Consider the following 19,552-nt stretch of genomic DNA (forward strand, 5'->3'; position numbering starts at 1 on the left):
TCCATCCTCACTTTTTAAGGCTGCACAGCTGAGCCGTTGCCTCTCAATGACTCCTGCCTTACTCTTCATGTCCCTTTCACCTGTGCACTCTGCCTAAATCTTTTTCTTTTCTTGATTCTGTGCCTTTTTTTCTGCTCACTGCTTACCTTGAGAAGAGCTTGAATTGATTCAGCTTAAGCCTTTGTGAATGGGGAACTGTTTCAACTGTCTTGCAGAGTACCACTGTTTATAGCATAATAAAATTAATCCTCTACAGGGCTTTAAGGCAATTCTACTGTAAACCCAAAACCATCATGTTACATTTGCTATAACTTTGGTTTTTTCTACCTTCTGCTCTGAATGCAAGACAATCCCCACTTTTTCCAAACAACCCCTCTTTTTTGCTCACTGCTATGGAATTGGTACAATCAAGTCAGCAGGTGTGGATGTCTTTTGGAGGAGTGATGTAGTCTTCTGCCTAGCTCAGTAGTCTGAAGCATTTGGGCTTAAAAGTGCTTTCTACCATGAGTAAATGGTGTGCTCGCTATGAAAAGAGTTTAATCACACCAGGTGTTTCACAGCTGCAGGCTGCTGGCAGCCCCTTTGCTGCAATGGAGCTCCAGCTACTCCACGCCAGAAGACAGCCCCTCTCTGTCCCCTGTCGCTACCCAGGCCTAAAGTAAGAGCAGATTTTCAAGAAAGAAAGATTTGCTATGATTTATTATAAATACTGGTTGTAGGACCAGGAGCTTGAGAGAAGAGATGAATAGTACAAGTGAGACAATTGTACTTTGTAAAAGTTCATCTGAGAAACTGTTTGACATATTAAATAACATTGTGCTAAAAATACATCTTGAACAAGCCTAGCATATTTAATATTTAAAGTGATGCTGTCAGGCATGGGTAGTTTGAGTCCAGAATGGAGGCTGCTTTTAAAACTAAGATTTTCAGGTTTTGCTTACAATTTTTAAAGAAAAAAAAGCATCTTGGACTTAAACTCCCTAGTTAACCCTAGCAGTATTTCTTTTTGTTGTTTTAAGTTCACTAAAAGAATATGTAATGGATTGTTCCAAAACCATTCACAAATTCATGTTTAATTTACAAGGTAGTTTTAGCTATAGAAAGTTTGGGATGCTCAAGTCACAAATCAGCTGTGCCTTTTTTAGCTACAGACTTTCTGCCAGAACATGGAAGACTCAAGTTCAATTCTTTTTTCTGCCTGAATGCTTTAATTACTGGACTGAAATATGGCTTTACACAGCTTTCTGATGTGTGGGGCAGGGGGTGAAACAAAATGTGAAAGCAAAACTTTGACATAGTTATTCTGTGCAGGCAGATGTTAAGCTTTTAGTTCCTCTCAACTCACATAGCTGACTCACTTCTGCCTATGTGCAGTCACGGCAGTCCTTGAATTTGGCTTTGGGTCCTTTAGACAGCCCTTTGGATTTTTCTATCCTTCATTGAAAGGGCATGATCCAGTAACACAGGGAGGTGGTCTTAGCTCCTTTGTTGCCAGTGGTGTTCTTTCTGTTGGGAATTAAACATTCGTGGGTATCTGGGAGTTTCCACCTCCCTAGAAAGTAGTGTCATGACCACATTACAAAAGGTTATGGCTGATTTGGGTCTCATTGACTAGGTGAATGGAATCATCTCCAGGGAGCCTACAGGATATTCATACGACCTAGAGCCTCTGCTCTGATTCAGGGCAGGAGTGAAGGGGAAAAGACAGTGACAGCTGGCTGCATTTACCTGGTAATGACCATCAGATGGGAGATGACCAGGATAACCTGGAGGGTTGTGAGAAGAGTGTAAAAGCTTCATGTGAAACTTCCTCTGTCCCAGTGAGGAATGGTATCAACATGCCTGAGTTTTCTGTCAGTAAATTGCCTGGAGCATCTAGTCGGTAGTTCTTTCCCAACCTGTTTCTTTTCTCACCTTAATCACCTTAAGGAAATCCTTAAGTCAAGCACGGGAAAATTTTCTCAGGGAGGTATGTCATCTCCATCCTTGAAGATTTTGAAAACCTGACTGAATAAAAGCTCTGAGCAACCCAGTCTGATCCCATAGCTGATCCTGCTTTGAGCAGATCATTAGGCTAGAAATCTCCTGAGGTCCCTTCCAACTTGAAGTATCCTATGTTCCTTTTCCAAGTTAGGACTCGAGTTATCTTTTTGGATGTCGTACACTTTCTACTCATTACTGAAAAAGCCTGTCTAAGCCCTATCTATTGTTCTTTTGGACTCCCAACACAAACACAGTAGGATTTGCAGAGGTAGACAGGTAACTTGCGTGCACTGGCCCAAAGCAGTCGTCTTCCATGAACACCGGTATGTCCACTGGTAAACATGAGAAACCTAATTGCTACTTGATTTTCATGCTGTTACAAATACTCTTTTTTAGTTGTAATTATTGTTTTCTGTTCTTTCTCTTTAATTCACCAAACCTCCTCAACTGTACAGTGGTTAAATTTAAGAACATATTAAAACATTTTCTCCTTTGCTTGTGTCTCTTTCTGACTGCAGTGCGCACACAGGGAAATTTGTTCTTGCATTTTATCTGTCATTCTCAGTGCTGACTGATCTTTTAATACCAGCAAGCAGCTGATTTCTTGTACCCAGTATGTCCTAGTGAAGCAAGGGCATTCATAGAGTGTAGTGATGGGATATTACAAGGCAGAACCAAATTCAAGGTGGTTGTGCACATGTTCATGTGAGGTACAGCACAGGTGACAGCCAAGCAGCTGCTAAGGAGGCTGTACAACACTTCGGTTTTGTAGTTTGAGCTGTTCTTGGCATTGGTGGTGTCTCAGCTAGCCATTGGAAAAAGCATTTTAAGTCTGAGATTGACAGAGGGATTTTTTCCTGCTGTAATTTGAGGTTTTAAGGGGACTTTGCAGGAAAAGATAATGGCCCAGAGGCTGACTGTCGCACACAGACCCCTACCTGCTGCATGCCACCAGTAATTACAAGAAAGAACAGAAGGAAAAACAAGCAAATGATTCCTTCCATCCCATGCTTTTTCCCATTTGTATCCTGTGCATTTTTCTGTAGGACAAGGGAGTGGATTTTAATCAAAGGAAGTTAAAGTCCATCCTTGAGGATCAGTTCTACTATCTTAATAACTTGAAAAATACTATTTTGAGCTTATGAGGATTTTAGGGCAGGAGTGGAAGCAGTGGGTGGATGTTCAAGACTGTTAAAGGTGTGGAAGTTGCCTGGAGAAAAAAATGAATGCTGGTCTGGAGCAAACTGATATGTTGCCTGTAGACCAGCAGAAATAAATCCTCTTTCATGATCTTGGAGTTTGGAACGAAGAGATACTTTTGTAAAGCTGATTGTTGTATCTAACAAGGTTACAATAATAAAACTTCTCAAAAGTGGGATGCAACAAAAAAGGAATTTGTCAGGCCTCACAGACCAGCTCTGTAATCCAGAGGCAGAATCACAGAACTGGGAAAAAATAAGCAGAGAGTATCTGAGGTTCTGAAAATGAAGATTCATGAGTACATTTTTTCTGGTCCTTCACCTCATTACTTTACTTACTCTGGCTTTCTGAGTACTCATCATATAGTTAGGGCTCAAGGGGGCCCTTAGCAGTGGTTAACAGGGCTGTTGAAAGACTGAGTACTCTGAGCTGTGCTCTGAGGAGGAAATGGGATTATGTTAGGTGAAAGGAAAGGGTAGGTAGTGGCACGTTATGATTTACGGTGGTGTCAAATCCTCTGGGGTTTGCTACATATGGATCCCTATGTCAGTCCAGCAGTGTTGAGGGCACCCAATGACTTCAAGTGGTGGCCTTGGACCTCAGAGGCTTCCAGAATGAGAGTGCCCCATTGGCACTGACTTTTACCTCCTCCGCTTGGAGAGTTTTGGCTTGACTTGGAGACTGACAGATATACCTGATAAACACAGGCTGTCTCAGGGTGATGCCTTGCTGGGTCCTCTGCACCTTGCACTGTCATGAGTAGGTGTTGGTTGACCTTCATGAGGTCTGTTACAGATGATCAGGTTATGGAGCCAGCGGTGACTCCTAAGTATGATTTTTCACAAGGTCAATGGAACTAAGCAGAGTGCATTTAACACTCCAAGTAAAGAAAACCATTCGTCACTGTCCGACTCACAGAGGTCTCTCCACTGAGCAAAGTGCAGTAGGTTTAATCCCCAAATTTACTTTTCTGTATTACTGGAATTTGCTGTTGCAAATCACCCTCACCAGCACAGAAACAGCAGAGACACTTCGTTGGGGTTCTCAACTTACTGAGAATTTACTCAAATTCACCGCTTTTAAACATCAAATTGATGGTGATTTACAAAAAAAAAAAAAAAGACTTTCTGCCTCCGCTTTCCAGTACCATCTTCTCCAGAGGGATGTGGAAGAGCAGTGGCTCTCCATGCATTTCCCACCAGACACTGCTGCAGAGGTGACACAGTCAGAGCTGCTCTTACAGCTTTGTCACAGCATGGTCAGGAAAGGAGGTGCAGCTTTCCTTCCTTTGTATTTTACTGGATCCTGGAGACCTGGTAGGAAGAAACCTTGTTTCTGTCTTTGGACTGAGCCAATGTGACTTAAGGCACCCAGGGAACAGATGGGGATACAAAAATGCTAGCTTGAGGGTTTTTTTTTTTCCTCTCCTCGGTTTTTATCTCTGTGAACTCCAAGTCAGGTCATGTCCCCTTAATCAGGTGACTTTGCTGGATTGTGTATTGGGTGATCAGAAAACTATGATTCTTTCTCTCATTCCTTCAGCGCATGCACTGCCCAAGGAGAGACTCTGTTGAAGACAGCTCAGCAGATCCCAGTGTCCCCAGATTTTGGCTCGAGTGCCATCCTGGAAAGGAGAAGGCTGTCAGTCCCTTGGCTTCTTCCACATCTGTACTGGTGCTGACCTGGCGAGATGTTAAAGGGCTTTTATTCCCCAAAGTTTGGCATTGCCCTTCTGTTCACCTCACAAGTGCAGCTGTTAGCAGCCACAAAAAGCTGTTTGAAATACTCTCTGCTGAAAGCAGAGAGTATTTTCTGCCACCCTTTCACTGTGTTCACAGCTTTTCCCAGTCCATTTTGAGCACTGGGTGTGCCAGCATCAGTGGGGTGGAGAGACTGTCAGGAAATCTGAGTGTTAAAGCTATTTCTGTTTGGATCTGGGCAGAAGCCAGACTTTTCCAAGCATATTGTGTGTGAGAAAGAGATTCCAGGCTTGGGAGAGTCACTGAATGTGTGTGTCTGTGTGTACACCATGGCTCCTTCATCCTCCCTGCAATTGCCTGAACTTTCTGCCTTAGGGGAGCCAGTGCCTCACTCCCACTCCCCATCTCCTGCAGACACTCCAGCCTGTGTGTTCAGAGAGAGTTTCTGGTGTTGCTTCACACTGAAGTTGACTTCAGGACAGATGATCCTGTCACCCTTATTTTCTCTCCCTAGGGTAATTTGAGATACAGTATGACCTAGAAGTTGCTGATGCTTGTATGGAGGGAAATAGCGAGGCAAAAAGTATGACAGCTGATACTACTAGCCCTGCATGCAGTTGGTGGGCAATGGAAATCTGTGTTCTTGATTCAAAACAAATAATGAACAGGAAAATCAGTTTATTTACAAAAATGCATAGCAAAAAGAAAAACAAAGCAAGCTTGTATCTCTGCAAAGGCTTTCTGAAATCCCACCATACCTAAAGATAACAATCCCCTGCTCATCTCATCTTTTGCTCTAAATTGGAGTCTGTAGGGTTTTGTTCCAGCATATCCTGCTGCCCACTCCATTGGCAGATGTGCAGAACCCAGCCAGCATCTCCCCACTGCCATGTCCTCTTCCCTCCCCTCTGCCTGTCTACCTGGAAGTACCAACTGGCTGAAGGGCAGGCAGGTAATTTCTTACAAACTTCTTTAAAAGGGACTGGAATTAGCACAGACCCTGGCAGAGTTTTTATCAGTGGAAAAAACCTGAGCCTCCTCGCTCCACTTTGTCATCATTTCATTCATAGCTGTGCTTAAGCACCTGTGTATACAAGTTAAAGCCTGTTGAATATCTTAATTATTGAAAGATAATTCAAACTGAAGTTGGAAGCAAGAGACACTGCACATCACTGAAACACCTGTCAGTTAGCTGCCTGTACTCCTTATGCACAGTCTGTTTTCTGTCTTAATTTCCTTAGGCAAGGAACTACCTGTCTTCTATGTACACTCACTAGTCCCTTAGCACTACTGCAATAAAGCATTACTCGCTGAGACCCTCAGGCTGCTTTTCTCCTTCTTCACTTGTGCAGCTCTTCTGTTCCTCTCATCTCCAGCTCCAGTTGGGCAGCCAAACAGCTAACTGTACAACAATAAGCCTTGTGTTTGTATGCAGTTGGCAGTTTTAGCTCACAAATATGTATGTTCCAAGTGAAGCTGAACGTGCATGCGCTGTGGCCCAACAAAAGCCTGACCCAGGCATGCAAGGGGCACAAAAAATATGATAATTCTTTTACTGCTTTTGTTTGTCTCCTCCCTTTTTCTCTTAGAAATGCTGTAGAAAGTCCTTAGCTAATGGTCTTCTGATAGGCAGATCCAAGCTGGGATTTTTCCTCCCTTCAGTGCATACAGCTGGCCATTGAGCAGGGAGATAAAAATGTTGGTCTGCCAGAATTTCTGCCTCAGTGGGTCATTTAGGAGAGTGGGTCAGATAACGGAGGCTTGGCAGCTGCAGTGTAGCCAGCAATCTCATTTAGTGCTACGGTGTTGAGAGTAGGCAGCTGTGAGGTAGAGCTGGAAACTTCCCCTGCCTGCTGTTTGGGGGAGGTGGGCTCATTTGCCAGTCAATGGGATCTTGGCTGTGGCAAGATGTAAAAGTTTGAATCTTTGCAGGATTAGTAAAAGGCATGGGGTCTGTCATTCAGAGTCTAGATTATACCTGCCTCCCCTTTGCCTAGACTCCCTTTTACAGTGCCCCCCAAAAGCAGTGTTACACCTTGCTCAGACCAGCAGTGCTCTGGCACCCATCCTTTTTCCTCTGGGGCTACCAGGGGCCTGGCAGTGAGCAGCACTGGGATGGCAGTGCCATAACAACAGCCCTGAAAAGACACACCAGTGCCTGACAACTTGCATTAGCAAACTGCTTCCGAGCATCACTGCCCTGCATGCTGTCTTGACAAAGGGTAACAAAGATGTGAAATACATCAGCGTTATAATACTAAACTGTGTTTCGTTGACATCAGAGTTCTATATTAAGAACTGTCTTCATCTTTCCTGTACGTTACCGCTATCTGCAGTGTGAGCCAGCCTTTCCCTGCATTCCTTTGAGCTCTCCCTGCCACCAGAACTGCTGCTTCTTTGTCAGAGGCTTCAGCTGAGCAGTGTGCACGTTTGATTTCCCAGTGCAGGGCTCTGCAGTTTGAGATGACATCTCTCATCCCCCAGCCTTGCTTCAGGTCCTCCAGAACTCAAAGCAGCTGCAGCCAGCAATCTTTTCTTTCACCTTCTTTCAAGCCCCTTTCTCGGGGGTTTCAGCAGGGACATAAGTTTTCTCCTTGCCAGTCCTGTTTCCCTCTGCCATTCAAGGCATGGCTGTGTTTTGCCACCAGTCCCTCTGAGAGGTGGAAGGAAAAGGCAGCTGCCAAACCCTCAACCCTGTGTCTAGAAGGAGGAGGACGTTAAGGAACATAAAAGAGCTGGCAACGGCACCTTAACCAATCCCATTGCCATCCTCTACTGGTTAACACTGGCAGATAGCAGACCCATCTGAGAAAGAAGACGGGATCCTTTGAGGGTGGAAAAAAATTTAATAATTTATGATAGTTTGGGACTAATCCCTGAGCCCAGTTCTGATTTCTTCCCCAAAGCAGGGTCTGAGCTTGAGGAGAAAGGTGGCAACATCCTACCCCCTCTGCCAAGGCACCCTACAAGGAACAGATCACAGTACCCAGTGAGCCCCATCCTTCAGAGCACGCGGCAAAGGGCAAAGCTGGAGATGAAGCTATGAGCTTTCTCTAAACTCATTGCAAAAAGAAAGAGGAAAGGAGTTCCCTCTACTCCCTGGGGTGAGCCACCCACATGAATCCAGATGAGAGCAGGGTGGATATCAAAATGACAGGCTAGGCTCTTTCAGACTGTACTTGTGAGGTCTGCAGCTGCTTGCCTCTCTCCATGCTGCCTGGCAGGACTTCAGGAGAGAGAAGTGGGAATCTTTAAGCTGCACCAGGTATAACAACCAGGCTGCAATGCCAAGCTGTCTCCAAGGGCCACATGTCCTGGTGATGGGGCAGCAGCCCCAAGTGCCACTCAAACAGCTTTTGCAGATTCTTCTGCAGCAGGAGAGAAGTGTCAGGGCATGGCATGTACAAGGGCTCACGCAGATCCCCAACCCTGTTCCAGAAGGAAAAATATTAAATTAGCGACCACTATCCCTCTGAAATAGAATTCTTGTCAGCATAATTCATGAAAGCTTAATCAGCAGATTGGTTAATCATAAGCTTATTAAATAACTAATTGAGTTCTAAGGCTGTCCAATTTCCAGACAATGGCTGTCTCGCTAAGGGAGAGATCAGGTCAGTAATCCTACTAAGGGAGCAGGTCTGCTGTGTGGGACAGCTCTGTGGCTGAGCCGCTACTGATCCAAGTATGTGGGACTAGGACTGAGAAATTGAATAGTAGGAAGAGGCACCCTGGGCTGCACATACCCTGTTCTCTCATAGAGTTATATTGCAAACAGGCAATTAGTCTAAATGAAACAGTGCCTGGAAGTCCTCTTCTAGGGAGCAGGGTGGAGGGCAACATGGTAAGTTAGTAATGCTTTCTTTCCCTTTTTCGGGGAAGAAGACAGTAGGTATCATACTGCAGAGCAGGGAAGTCTCAAAAGGATGGTTGGGTGAGGTGTATCCATCCATTCAGCATGTTAACCAGCCTGGTTGCCTTCTTCATCTGCTTTTATTTTACTAGATAGAAAATACAGAATTTGGTTTGAAATGCAAAGGGCTGTAGAAACCCAGTGCAGCAGATGATAAAACAGAATGGATCAAATGACATTTTGCTGTTAAATCAAAGCCAGAAACATGGCTGGGACTGTCAGCTGTAGTCCAGGCCTGGGAACAAGAAAACTCAAAGGGTCCTTTCCAAGCAGGATGCTGGAGTCAGCAAGCTGCAAGTCTGTTCCAAGCTCACATGCTGCCTGTGGCATTAGCACTTCTGTCCCTATTTGTTTTGGCTACTAGTCTAGTAAGACGAGAACTCAACAAGTCATTCCAAACAGCAATATCTGCCAGCCAGTGAAAGCTTTCACAACTACAACATCTTAAAAATAAACTAAAACGTGTAGTTTATATAAGCTATAAAACACATGCTTTCTGCTATAGACCAATCACTTACTGCGTATTTTAGACTCGTGCAAGCATGGACATTTGTCCGTGTATGCACTTCAAGTGTACTTACGTCAGAGTCTGTTCAAGTGGGTTTTATACCAATATGCACTATATGATGATGGTGATGATCTCCTGATTACACGCTGAAGGCTGTGAGTATTTGGCTAGCAAATTTGTACTGTTGCTCTCCTAAACACATAACACACTTAACTACATGTGTCGGTGACCTTAATGCTTCTTCACAGAACACCAGGACCCATAACAAATGTGTTGTGGGCACCAATATTAACTGCTTATTTGGTAGATTATGCCTTTAGCATAAGTGATGCCTTAAATGAAGAGAACTGCTTAAATGAGAAGAGTTAAATTGCACCTGATAGAGGCCTTTTTCTGGTTGTGGGATGGGGTGGGTGGGTGAGTGTGGGTGGCTGTGAGTGTGTGCGTGGGGGGGGTTGTCTGTGCCTGTGTCAAGCAAATGGCTTTGACTTAAACGTGTTAAGTTGAGTAGAAGTGATGAGGGGGCATTTGCAGAAGTTCTTTCAAGGTGAAATAACTTAATTCTGTCTGCCCATCTAAAATATGTTAGGGAGAGAGTAGCTCCATTTTACGGATCGTATTTCGTAGAGTTCAGTTTATAAACTGAAACTTTGTGGCTGGCTTGTCAGCATGCAAACACTCCTCCAGATACCTACCTTTGTTCTTCTGTTTGTTAGAAAAAATATTCTTTGGAAAGTACATGCAAATACCAAATAAATCCCTTCCTCAAAGTAAATGTGAAAAATGGAAAAAAAAATAAATAAAAATGTTGCTGTTCATATATTCCCATTTTGACCGTTATAAATGAAATCTTTATATACAGTATTTTGCAGCCATTAGGAATGAAAGTCTCAGTCCTTAAAAATTAAGTGAGAAAGCACAGGCTGAATCACAACAAAATGCCCTTGCGAGCTGGGAGCTGCGACAATAGCTGCCATTGAAATCAGTACAGACAGATGTTCAAATACAGACAGCGATAAATTGCTGCCTGCTGCTACATGGTTGCAACCTGTCTAAATGAAATGGCTGCAGGGACAGCTCAGGCAGAGGACTGGGAGCCCGGAATCCCTGTTCTCTGCTCCTCTGGTGCCACGGGTGCCCTATGTAGCTTTAAGGTAAATCAGTTCAATAGTTTCTCCCAGCAGTAAAATACAATTTACTGTTTTCCAAAGATGATTTGCAATTATGTCATGCCATGAAGAGGCAAAATACTCTGTGTCCAAAATAGTTGGTTTTTTTTTTTTTTCCTTAAGTGTACATCTGTAAGGTTTTCTTTGCTAGATGACTTAATTGCGCTCGATGCTCTGCTCTCCTAAATGTCAAAGCCCAACAGAGTGGATATAAATGGAGAAGTTGTTCCTTCCTATAATCTCATGAGGGTCAGATAAATGAGTTTGGGCCTGGGATAGTGTGGCTAGGGGCAGGGGCATGCTGCTGGAACGTAAAGCCACTTTTGGTGATGCTTGTAGTGTAAGTAGATGATAGCTTTGATTGGGGCTGGAGTACTCATTTACCTGTCCTCCTGTTTGCTAAGGAATATAATGGCACTTCAGTTTGGTGTGTGTTTTCTGATGGGAAACACAAAAAGTAACGTCAGCCAGGCCATCAGAAACCTCTCTGTACCTTGTGGAGGCAGCGCTGTAGGTGAGCATTACCCCAGAATAAGCCCTGCATTGCTGTGCATGGAATGCACTGACTGCATGTTGTGATAGCTCCTATGTGAAAAGCTAAGGATTGCATCCTTGAATAAGAGATGCAAATGTTGTCTTTGTACTCCCTAGGTCATTTGCCAGTTCTTTGACTGCCAGGCCTTTTCTGGAGCTGAAGGGAGCTTAAAACCACTCAGAGCCCACCAGTGTTTCTGCCAGCTCTCAGCCATGCCAAAGGGACAGAGCAGCAGCCAAATCAACAAAACATAAGGAAATGCAGCTACTTGTTTAAAACCTGGTCCAAGGAGGACCTGCTCTTCCTAGCCAGTTCTCACAATTAGGCGTAGTTCACTAATTTCCCCAGGTTTGGCTGGGTCAGCAGAAATAACACACTTCAGCTAAAAATATTGTGTCTTGCCCAAGCTGGTAGTTGGATGACTTAGCTATCTGACCCTTGCTTATCTGAAGAGTCTTTTCTGAAGCTGGGTGAAACAATCCCGATTCAGATGGCCTGTCCTGAATAATCAGTGCTGATGCCCAGCGTATATCAGCTTGAAACCGTATTCCCTGTATTCAGAGCAGGAGTCTGGCCGCAGACAGATCCTTTTTGTTTCTGCTGCCCGTGGTTAGTAAAAATCACTTTTATTTTGCCTCTATGATTCAGGGAGGCACAGCCATCAGCTGCACTAATGCCACCCACGTGGTCACATTTATGCTTTCCAAATCTCCCCGGGGTGCACTGCTCTCACGGGGATCAGCGTGGCTCTGGCACCCAGCTTTCTTATACTTCCCTTTCTATACAATCTGCAGGCAAAGCCCCTTTTGATGTACATACCCTAAAATCTTTCCAAGAAGCGACACAGTCCTTGCTGACAAATACTCTCAGAGGTGGAAGGTAGTGAAGGTTTCATCATTAGCTAGATGTATGCTAATGTCCCTGAGCTAAAGGCCGCAAGTGAGATGAAATCAGGTCTTGGGCCTGAAGTACAAGTTGTAGTCGGCAGTTTATTCTTTCTCCTTCCATTTGCTCACAACTCTGTTCATCGTTCAGTGGGATCTGAACAGATAGATTAATTTTATTTACTGTGTGATTTACTCATCTTGCCTGAGAACATAGAATTTTTCAGGGAATCGCTGCAGTCCTCAGCCTCTGAAACGGTTCAGCCGACTGTGAGGAACTGAGAGGCAAATACATCCCAAAATCTCATCTCATAGACCTTGGAGATGGAAGAATACAACTCTGTCACACTGGATTAATTTTTCTTTGTCTTCCCACTGCAGCAAATTGTGTGGACCCACACTGCACTGTCCCCATAGCAGGAAGCTCCGTCTCCTCCTGGTCAGGTGGGTTCACAAGCAATTGAGTTAGCGAGGTTCAGCTAGCAGCTCTCAGCGAGATACGAGTGGTCTGTGTGCTTCCAGCCCACAGTGCAAAGGAAAAATCAGCCCTATCTGCCACTGAAAGGCATTTATGCCGATCAGGCTGCCTGAGTTGAGGGGGATGCATGTAGTCAAGCACGGTGGTGGTGAGAGGTGATGGCATCCTAAACTACTTTCCACCCACCCCTGTCCGACCATAGCCAGAGTCACTCATTATCTTGCAACACATGGGAACTGTGTATATGGGGGAGTCTCACTCTTCAAATAGCTCTTCAGCTTAGTATAGGGTGATCTTCACCAAGTTCCTGGGTTGTCTGCTTTGCCTGATATCACAAAAGGAGCAGTTCTGCAGGAGACTGAAGCTTATGGCTACTTTTGTAATTTCTGGTTTGGGGCAGAGTGTAGGTAAAACCAGTGCTCCCTTACAGAGCAACATGTCCCAAAGAAGCTGTTCAGCATTTCATTTTTAAACCCCAGGAAAATGTTATTAAAACCAGTTATGATTTCATTTAAACACTGAGACCAGAGGAGTAATTGTAAGGGTTTATTGAATTTTTAACACAGACATGGTCATGTTAAGTCCATTCTGCTTCACATGCTCCATTACTATTTTCCCTCATCATAAAGCAGCTAGACACAGCCAGACAGCAGAACAGGTAAGCATTTTAAATTGCACTAAGTAATACAGAAGTGCTTGAAATCATGCATTAGGGCTGTAGCTGTTCTCAAGTGCTAAGGGGAGAATTCAGGCCCCTCTTGACTTAGACACGACTTTCTCTAGCAGAGGTTCCTTGTGGGAATGGGCTTCATTTGTCAGCGTAGTTATTTGCCTGTCCTCTGACACATCCTAAGTTGGGCAGGTGAAAGCACACCAGGGCAGGGGCAGTTTGATGAGTGCTTAGCATGCTGGGGCACCATCTTATTGAGGACCTTTGTGTGCTGCTATAATACGAGACTGTTGCCAAACAGGATGCAAGGCTGGGCCAGTTATGTTCCTGATCGTGTCTGCAGCATGTGTTTCTTTTGCTGCTTTATACCTAGGTGTTATTTCTGCCTTACTGAAAGCTCCATGGGCTTCTTTGGCTGCTGTCTTATCACCAGTAGAGCTTAACCTTGGAGCAGACACCATGTGGCTCTGCTGGGTCAGCCAGCAGAGCAGGCTGGTGTGAGGCTAGCACATAGGTAGCAGCTTGCTCACTGAGCAGGTTAATCTTCTTTCTTTAAAAGATTTTAACATCACAAGGGGACAGAGTATCTTAAAGATGAAGTGACAAGGTGAACAAGAAGGGAGGGGCAAGATGTGATGTGATTGGCAGGTCCAGATGAAAGGCTGTCCCGCATGCTGTTCAGAGCAATATAGTGGTGTCAAGAGGATCGTGGACCACCTCCTCACACACAAACACAGGCATGTGCCGCTCCATGGGTTCCTCTTCTGACACAATATCCAGGATTAGCTTAAGTGGAACTGGTGCAGCCAAATTCCCCAGTGCGTCAGGCTGACGGCACATCTGTCTGTGTTCTCCGAGCTCTCCACTCAAACAGAAGCTAGTGCTGCTTTGCTCCACTCAAGCATGGAGCTAGGAAGATTATCTGTGGTGGGCTGACCATGGCTGGACACCAGGTGCTCACCACAGCTGCTCTATCACTCCCCCCCTCAGCTGAACAGGGGAGAGAAAATATAACAAAAGCTTGTGGGTCAAGATAAGGACAGGGAGATCCCTCAGCAATTGCCATCATGGGCAATACAGACAGGAGGGTGTAGGCAGGGGGGTCGGTCTCTTCTCCCAGGTGACAGGGTGATAGAACAAGAGGAGATGGCCTCAAGTTGCTCGAGGGGAGGTTTAGATTGGATATTAGGAAAAATTTTGTCACTGAAAGAGCGGTGAAGCATTGGAACAGGCTGCCTGGGGAAGCGGTTGAGTCACCATCCCTGCAGGTATTTAAAAGCCTTGTAGATGCAGTGCTTAGGGCCATGGTTTAGTTAGTGGTGGACTTGGCAGTCCTGGGTTAATGGTTGAACTCTATGATCTTAAAAGTCTTTTCCAACCTAAACAATTCTATGATTCTACAGTGGTAAAAAGTAGAACAGGCAAGTGAAATGAAAGGTAAACAACTTATTTCAAACACTTGGAAATGCAATGTAAAGAGCTTCATTGGAGCTCTGCTGTTAAATTGCCAGTAATTAGTGATTTCTCTGAAGTAGCTGGAGAGCCACCTTGTTTCATTCTGGCTTCCCCATCTCCCAAGTCTCTGTCCTTCACCTTGTATCTCTGCTGTATTAGCTTCCCATTGATCACAACAGCAAACTCACCAGGCACAAAATAACCTGTGGCTAGAAATCAGTCTTCTGTTTTTTGATTTGTTTTTGTGTGTCCCATTTTCTCTGTATTTGGCAGGAGTGCCTGTTAACCCTTCCTCATTCTTCTGGTGCCCCAGAGTTGCCCAGAATTGGGCAGTTTTGTAGGGTCAGCACTGATTTTCCATCAAGCTGCATTGCCTTCCTGGAGTTTCACTGCACATACTGGAACGCTGCAGGAAGCACAAGCAGTCACTGACGTGGAAACCCTTTTCACAACTAGCACCAGAAACCACCAAGTGCTCAGGACAAGGTACACCTGTCCCCTCTGGTGGGACTGTGCCCTCAATGTCTCAAGCTAAGCAGCAGCCTTGAGGCTGGGGGAGACATATGGGAACACAGGTCTCATCCAAGTCCAGTGGGGAGTACTTGACTACCATATCAGAGAGTCAGGAATGATCCAGAAGGAAAGAACATCTTAGCTTTTCATTCCTTGATAATTACGCAGGTGTGTGGTTGCTGGGTTTCACACAAAGGTTAGCACAGTGGTGTCAGTGGAGGGTTGTGATCTTGGGATTCATGCTTATGTGGGTGTAGCATCAGCCAGGATGGGGCAGACTTCAAAGAAAAATGCAATTTACTTATCAAGGGTGGGTTGTGGTTCCTTCTCTCACCTTGTCTTTACCCTGATGGTTGATGCAGATTCTATGAGAACTACTTTAATTTGTGAAATTACAGAGTTTTGTTAAAAAGTTGGACCCTCTGTTAAAGAAAATGGATTTTGAATTAAGAAATCTAAAATGCTGAAGCTGCAAACTGGCATAACCAGGCCTTGGCCATAGCCCTAATGCAAGACTGTTAAGTTAACAATCCAGTCAAATTAATCAGTAGGAGAATAGAACAACAATAGATGATCAATTTGTATACACAGGTGCTCTCAGAAACGCAGGTATTCTTAGAAAAATTAATATATGTGAATAGGAATTGCTTGGGCAAAGACTAAGTGTGATTGAAGGGTTGTGTGAGTTAAAGCAGGCAGAAAGAAGATCATGATCCAAGGAGGACCTTGGAACCAAGGCAGATATTGGAACCGAATAGATGAATCAACTGGGACAGGGTCAGGTGGTGGACTCACAGAACTGACAAGACCAAAGGAAACTTCTAAAAACTTTGGACATCAACTAATGATTTGATAAGTGTATATAAACTCTGCTATATTCCTTTGTTCTCTGCCACTCACTGAGGTGGTGCCCCAACTCTGAGTTGTGATTAAAGCAAACCTAGTGGTACCCATGTCTGTGTAAATTTTTCTTTTAGCGCTCTGAAAGTAACATCTTCAGAAGTGCCTAAATCAGTCACATTTCCAAAAAGAAGTCAGGTACTTAGAGTTTAGGAACCTGCTCTTCAAACATCCGGGGGCAAAAAACAGATGAACTGGAAGCTAGAGAAAGAGCTCGCTACCTAGAAATGAAGTTCACAAACACCTGCTGCACCAGGAGGAAGCACCACACAGAAAACAGGTGCTGAAAACCTACTCCCTTGTTCTGATGGACTTGATGGTTGGTGTGCACGGCTGGAATTTATAGCCCAGAATTACTGCAGGAGATTGGCACCCAAAAGCTCCCTTGGATGATGATGAAGGTAGCAGTAGTTCATAATACTTGTGAGGCTCAAATAATAGGTTTCTTTGCATCAAAGCCTGATGTGACTCCTGCATCTCTACCGCCTTCCAGGAGATTGTCGTAATACACCAGGGCTGAGCAGGCCTCCCATCCCCCCTGGAAGCCATCACATTTTGGCCACCAGGGACTCACAGTTCACAGCATCCCAGAGGGAGATGAACTGTTGATTCACGGTCAGGAAATTTGGCTGGGGACACAGACATGGATGTTCCTACTGCACTTACATAGCGTTGGAATTGTTCACTCCAAGCCACTAAATAAATGAAAGAAGGCGATTTCGTATTGTTCAGACTCACATGTTGCAATAGACTCAGTAATAGCACAGAAATAGTCATGGGGAGACCTACTGGAGGAAAAACACACTTAGCCAAAGTCCAGATTCATCAGCCGAGTGGGTAAGCTGAGTTGGAGAAGGGCATTAGTGCCTGTACCAAGCAATCGATACAGGGGGCAGAGCGCATCAGTCCATTTAAAAGGCTCAGGCAGGCCTTAACTGCCCTGACAGAAAATGAAACCTGTAACCTTGCTTCTAAGCCAGGTGCCTTGTGTGAATTATACAGCCTCTTAAAGCCTTGGCAGCTTGTCTCAGCACTGGGTATTTGTGGTCGGCACTGGAGGTTCTTGTGTATATGGGTGGAAGTTGGGTTGTATTTAGGGCTGTAAACATTTGCCTCCGTAAAACCCTCTATGTTTGAATAGCAAAATTCATGTGGCTGCAACATACTAGGCTTTTATTCTGGAGGCAGAGATAACCAATGCATTTGCAAGTTCCACTACTGAGAAATTACTCTGATTTAAGGTTTTGACTTCAATTCTGTACCAGTCTCTTGTTGCTCGTGCCAGAGAAAGTTATTATCCGATTCTTTTCCTGCCAAGTTCAATGAGCATTTTATTCACCTCTGCTGTCAGCAGGAGCAGGGCTGGGCATGGTTTGTAGGAGTATGTGCTCTTCTCTGCAGGTTCCTCAGCCGTGCTCATCATCGTGATCTCTAGGTATCTCTGCTGCTTATTTGTCCCTCAAAAAAAACAGCTTTGGACATGTGGCCCCTGCTTTTACCTGCGTGGAAGGGACAGAGATGGCCCACCTTGCACTTGCACGCCCTGGTAGGCACACCATGTTTCCATGACAAGTGGGAAAAGGTGCTTTTCTCTCCAAGGGGAATAAAATCTGCAAGAGCACATTTCACACACTGGAGGGGAAGGAGAAGCAAAACAAATTCACTATTCATGTTCCCCAGCAAGCAGTCTGGTAAACCCCTATTATTCAGGCATGCCACAAAAAGTAGTTCCCAACATTTTCTCACACTCTGGAAAACATTTTTAACCAGTCCCTTTCCTGCCTTACTGGCCCTACAATCAGATTTTCCCTGCAAACTTTGCCTGACGTTGCAGGATGAGATTGGGGCAGTTAACTCAGATTTGCAGCTGATTGCCAACTCAGCCCAACTGATTTACCACAAGGAACAAGGAAGGACTTTGAATCAGAAAACTGAATGTTATTTATATGAAAACGCATCATGCATGGGCTCCTATCCTTGCTGGAGGTGGGGCCATATTAATACAGCACAGACACTGTATACCTGCAGAAGGCTTAACTTCAGGACCTCGGTTCTAGTTGTGATGCTGTGGTGAGAAGTTATTAAGAGAAATAGTCTCTCTCTGCTAAAGGAGAAGCTAATTTAAATCCCCTCTTGCACTTAATACATAAGGAAAGCTTGACGTAGTGTCCGCATTTTAAGTACATTTCAACAGTGAGTAGAACACACTCTGAAAATTCAAGCAAGCAATATGCTGTTTAAAAATGCAGCTGCAAAATGTTTCACATTGTTTTTAGAAATGAAGAAGGCAAGCTCCCAAGAACCAGTGTGAGATAAAAGAAAAAGATACATGGGAGACATAACAGATTGCCAGGCAGGAAGAGAAGCAGGGAAGGCAGCAACACTTTCAGCTGTAGGGTGTGTTAAGTCTGGTGAGCTGCCATCTAGGGAAACAGTAATAACTCAGGCCTGATGTCAAGTTAGGCTAGACTAATACTAAGTGATTGTGCGGCTTTGATGGAGAGACACATTTCTCTCCCCTCTGGGTCCCTAAGTGGCAGCCTCAACAGGAGGAGAAAAGGTAGAAAGATAAATTCCCTTGCCCAGAGCAAAGCACAGTCTTAGGGTCCATGCAGCAGCTGGGTGCAGACAGAGACAAGGCCTGTGCCCTTTCTCTGCCTCAGCTGGGTCTCATCCAGAAGCTCTGTGACCGTCTGAGTGTGGTATTGTCAGCAAGTTGCTGTGAGACAGCGTACATCAATTTTAGGCCGTGGTGACCTTGGAGGCAATGAGACACAGCTCTTCCAGCCTTTGCACTATTCCTCCTTGTGAGGTGGAAAGCTCATGGTCTTTGCTATTGATCCAGCTGTGCCTTTTGCTGCTCTCAAATATGGGTTTCTGCAGATGTATCGTGGCCAGTCAGGCTGTTGCCTTAATTTTGCTTTTCCCCTTTGTATTCCATATGCAGAAAAGCAGAGAGAGCTGGCTCGGAAGGGATCCCTGAAGAATGGCAACATGGGAAGCCCAGTTAATCAGCAGCCCAAGAAGAACAATGTGATGGCACGAACAAGGTAAAAGGCTGGCAAAGCACTCAGCTGTGCTCTAAGCTGCAATCCCTAATGGCCTTAGGATGGGCAAGGATGATGTTCATTGCGATTCACCTACTGCCAAATACGCTGTGAGAGCAGTCATGGCCCTTCCCAGAGCTGGCGGGCCCAAATGCTCAGTGCTGCATCACATCCCATCCCCTGGGGAGATGTAGGGACAGCTGAGCCCGGGACCAGTGACACTGCAGCCTGCAGGAGGCAGAGGTAGCCCAACCTGATCAAAATCAGGGGGTTTTTAACAGTTGTCTTGCATGTTCTGGGTACCGTCATGTAACACATAATCCTGCCAGCAGGAGAGGTACGATGCTGCTTTGTGTAAGACAGACTGGTTTAGAGCTTAGTTCTGCCTTAGCTGCTTTTATCGCAGTAGTTCCCCTGTTTCTTTTTGATGATGACCCTTCCCCATACTGATTGACTTAAGGCTTGTAAATAATCCATCTCTGTTGCTTTGCTGTATACCTCCTCCACACTGAACAGCATGGTCATGCTTTGCTGGAGCTGTTTTGGCACATCATGACAGGCAGTGCTATGAACCACTGTAAGCAAAGACATTCCTAGCTG

At 44.9% G+C, this 19,552-nt stretch overlaps 1 protein-coding gene across 5 annotated transcripts in view; it reads left to right on the forward strand.

The window, feature by feature from the left end:
- The window catches only part of FAM219A (family with sequence similarity 219 member A), a 103,327-nt gene that overhangs the window by 69,462 nt on the left and 14,313 nt on the right, over window positions 1-19,552 (forward strand). For 3 of the 5 annotated variants that reach the window (XM_040579440.1, XM_040579441.1, XM_040579442.1), the window contains exons 3-4: window positions 12,271-12,333; window positions 18,853-18,955. In XM_040579440.1, coding sequence (XP_040435374.1) covers window positions 12,271-12,333; window positions 18,853-18,955 — 166 coding nt within the window. The remainder of the gene's footprint in view (window positions 1-12,270; window positions 12,334-18,852; window positions 18,956-19,552) is intronic. The other 2 variants (XM_040579444.1, XM_040579445.1) reach the window with 1 other exon arrangement.

Source organism: Falco naumanni, chromosome Z (assembly GCF_017639655.2).
Source record: "Falco naumanni isolate bFalNau1 chromosome Z, bFalNau1.pat, whole genome shotgun sequence".
Classification (NCBI taxonomy): Eukaryota; Metazoa; Chordata; class Aves; order Falconiformes; family Falconidae; genus Falco; species Falco naumanni.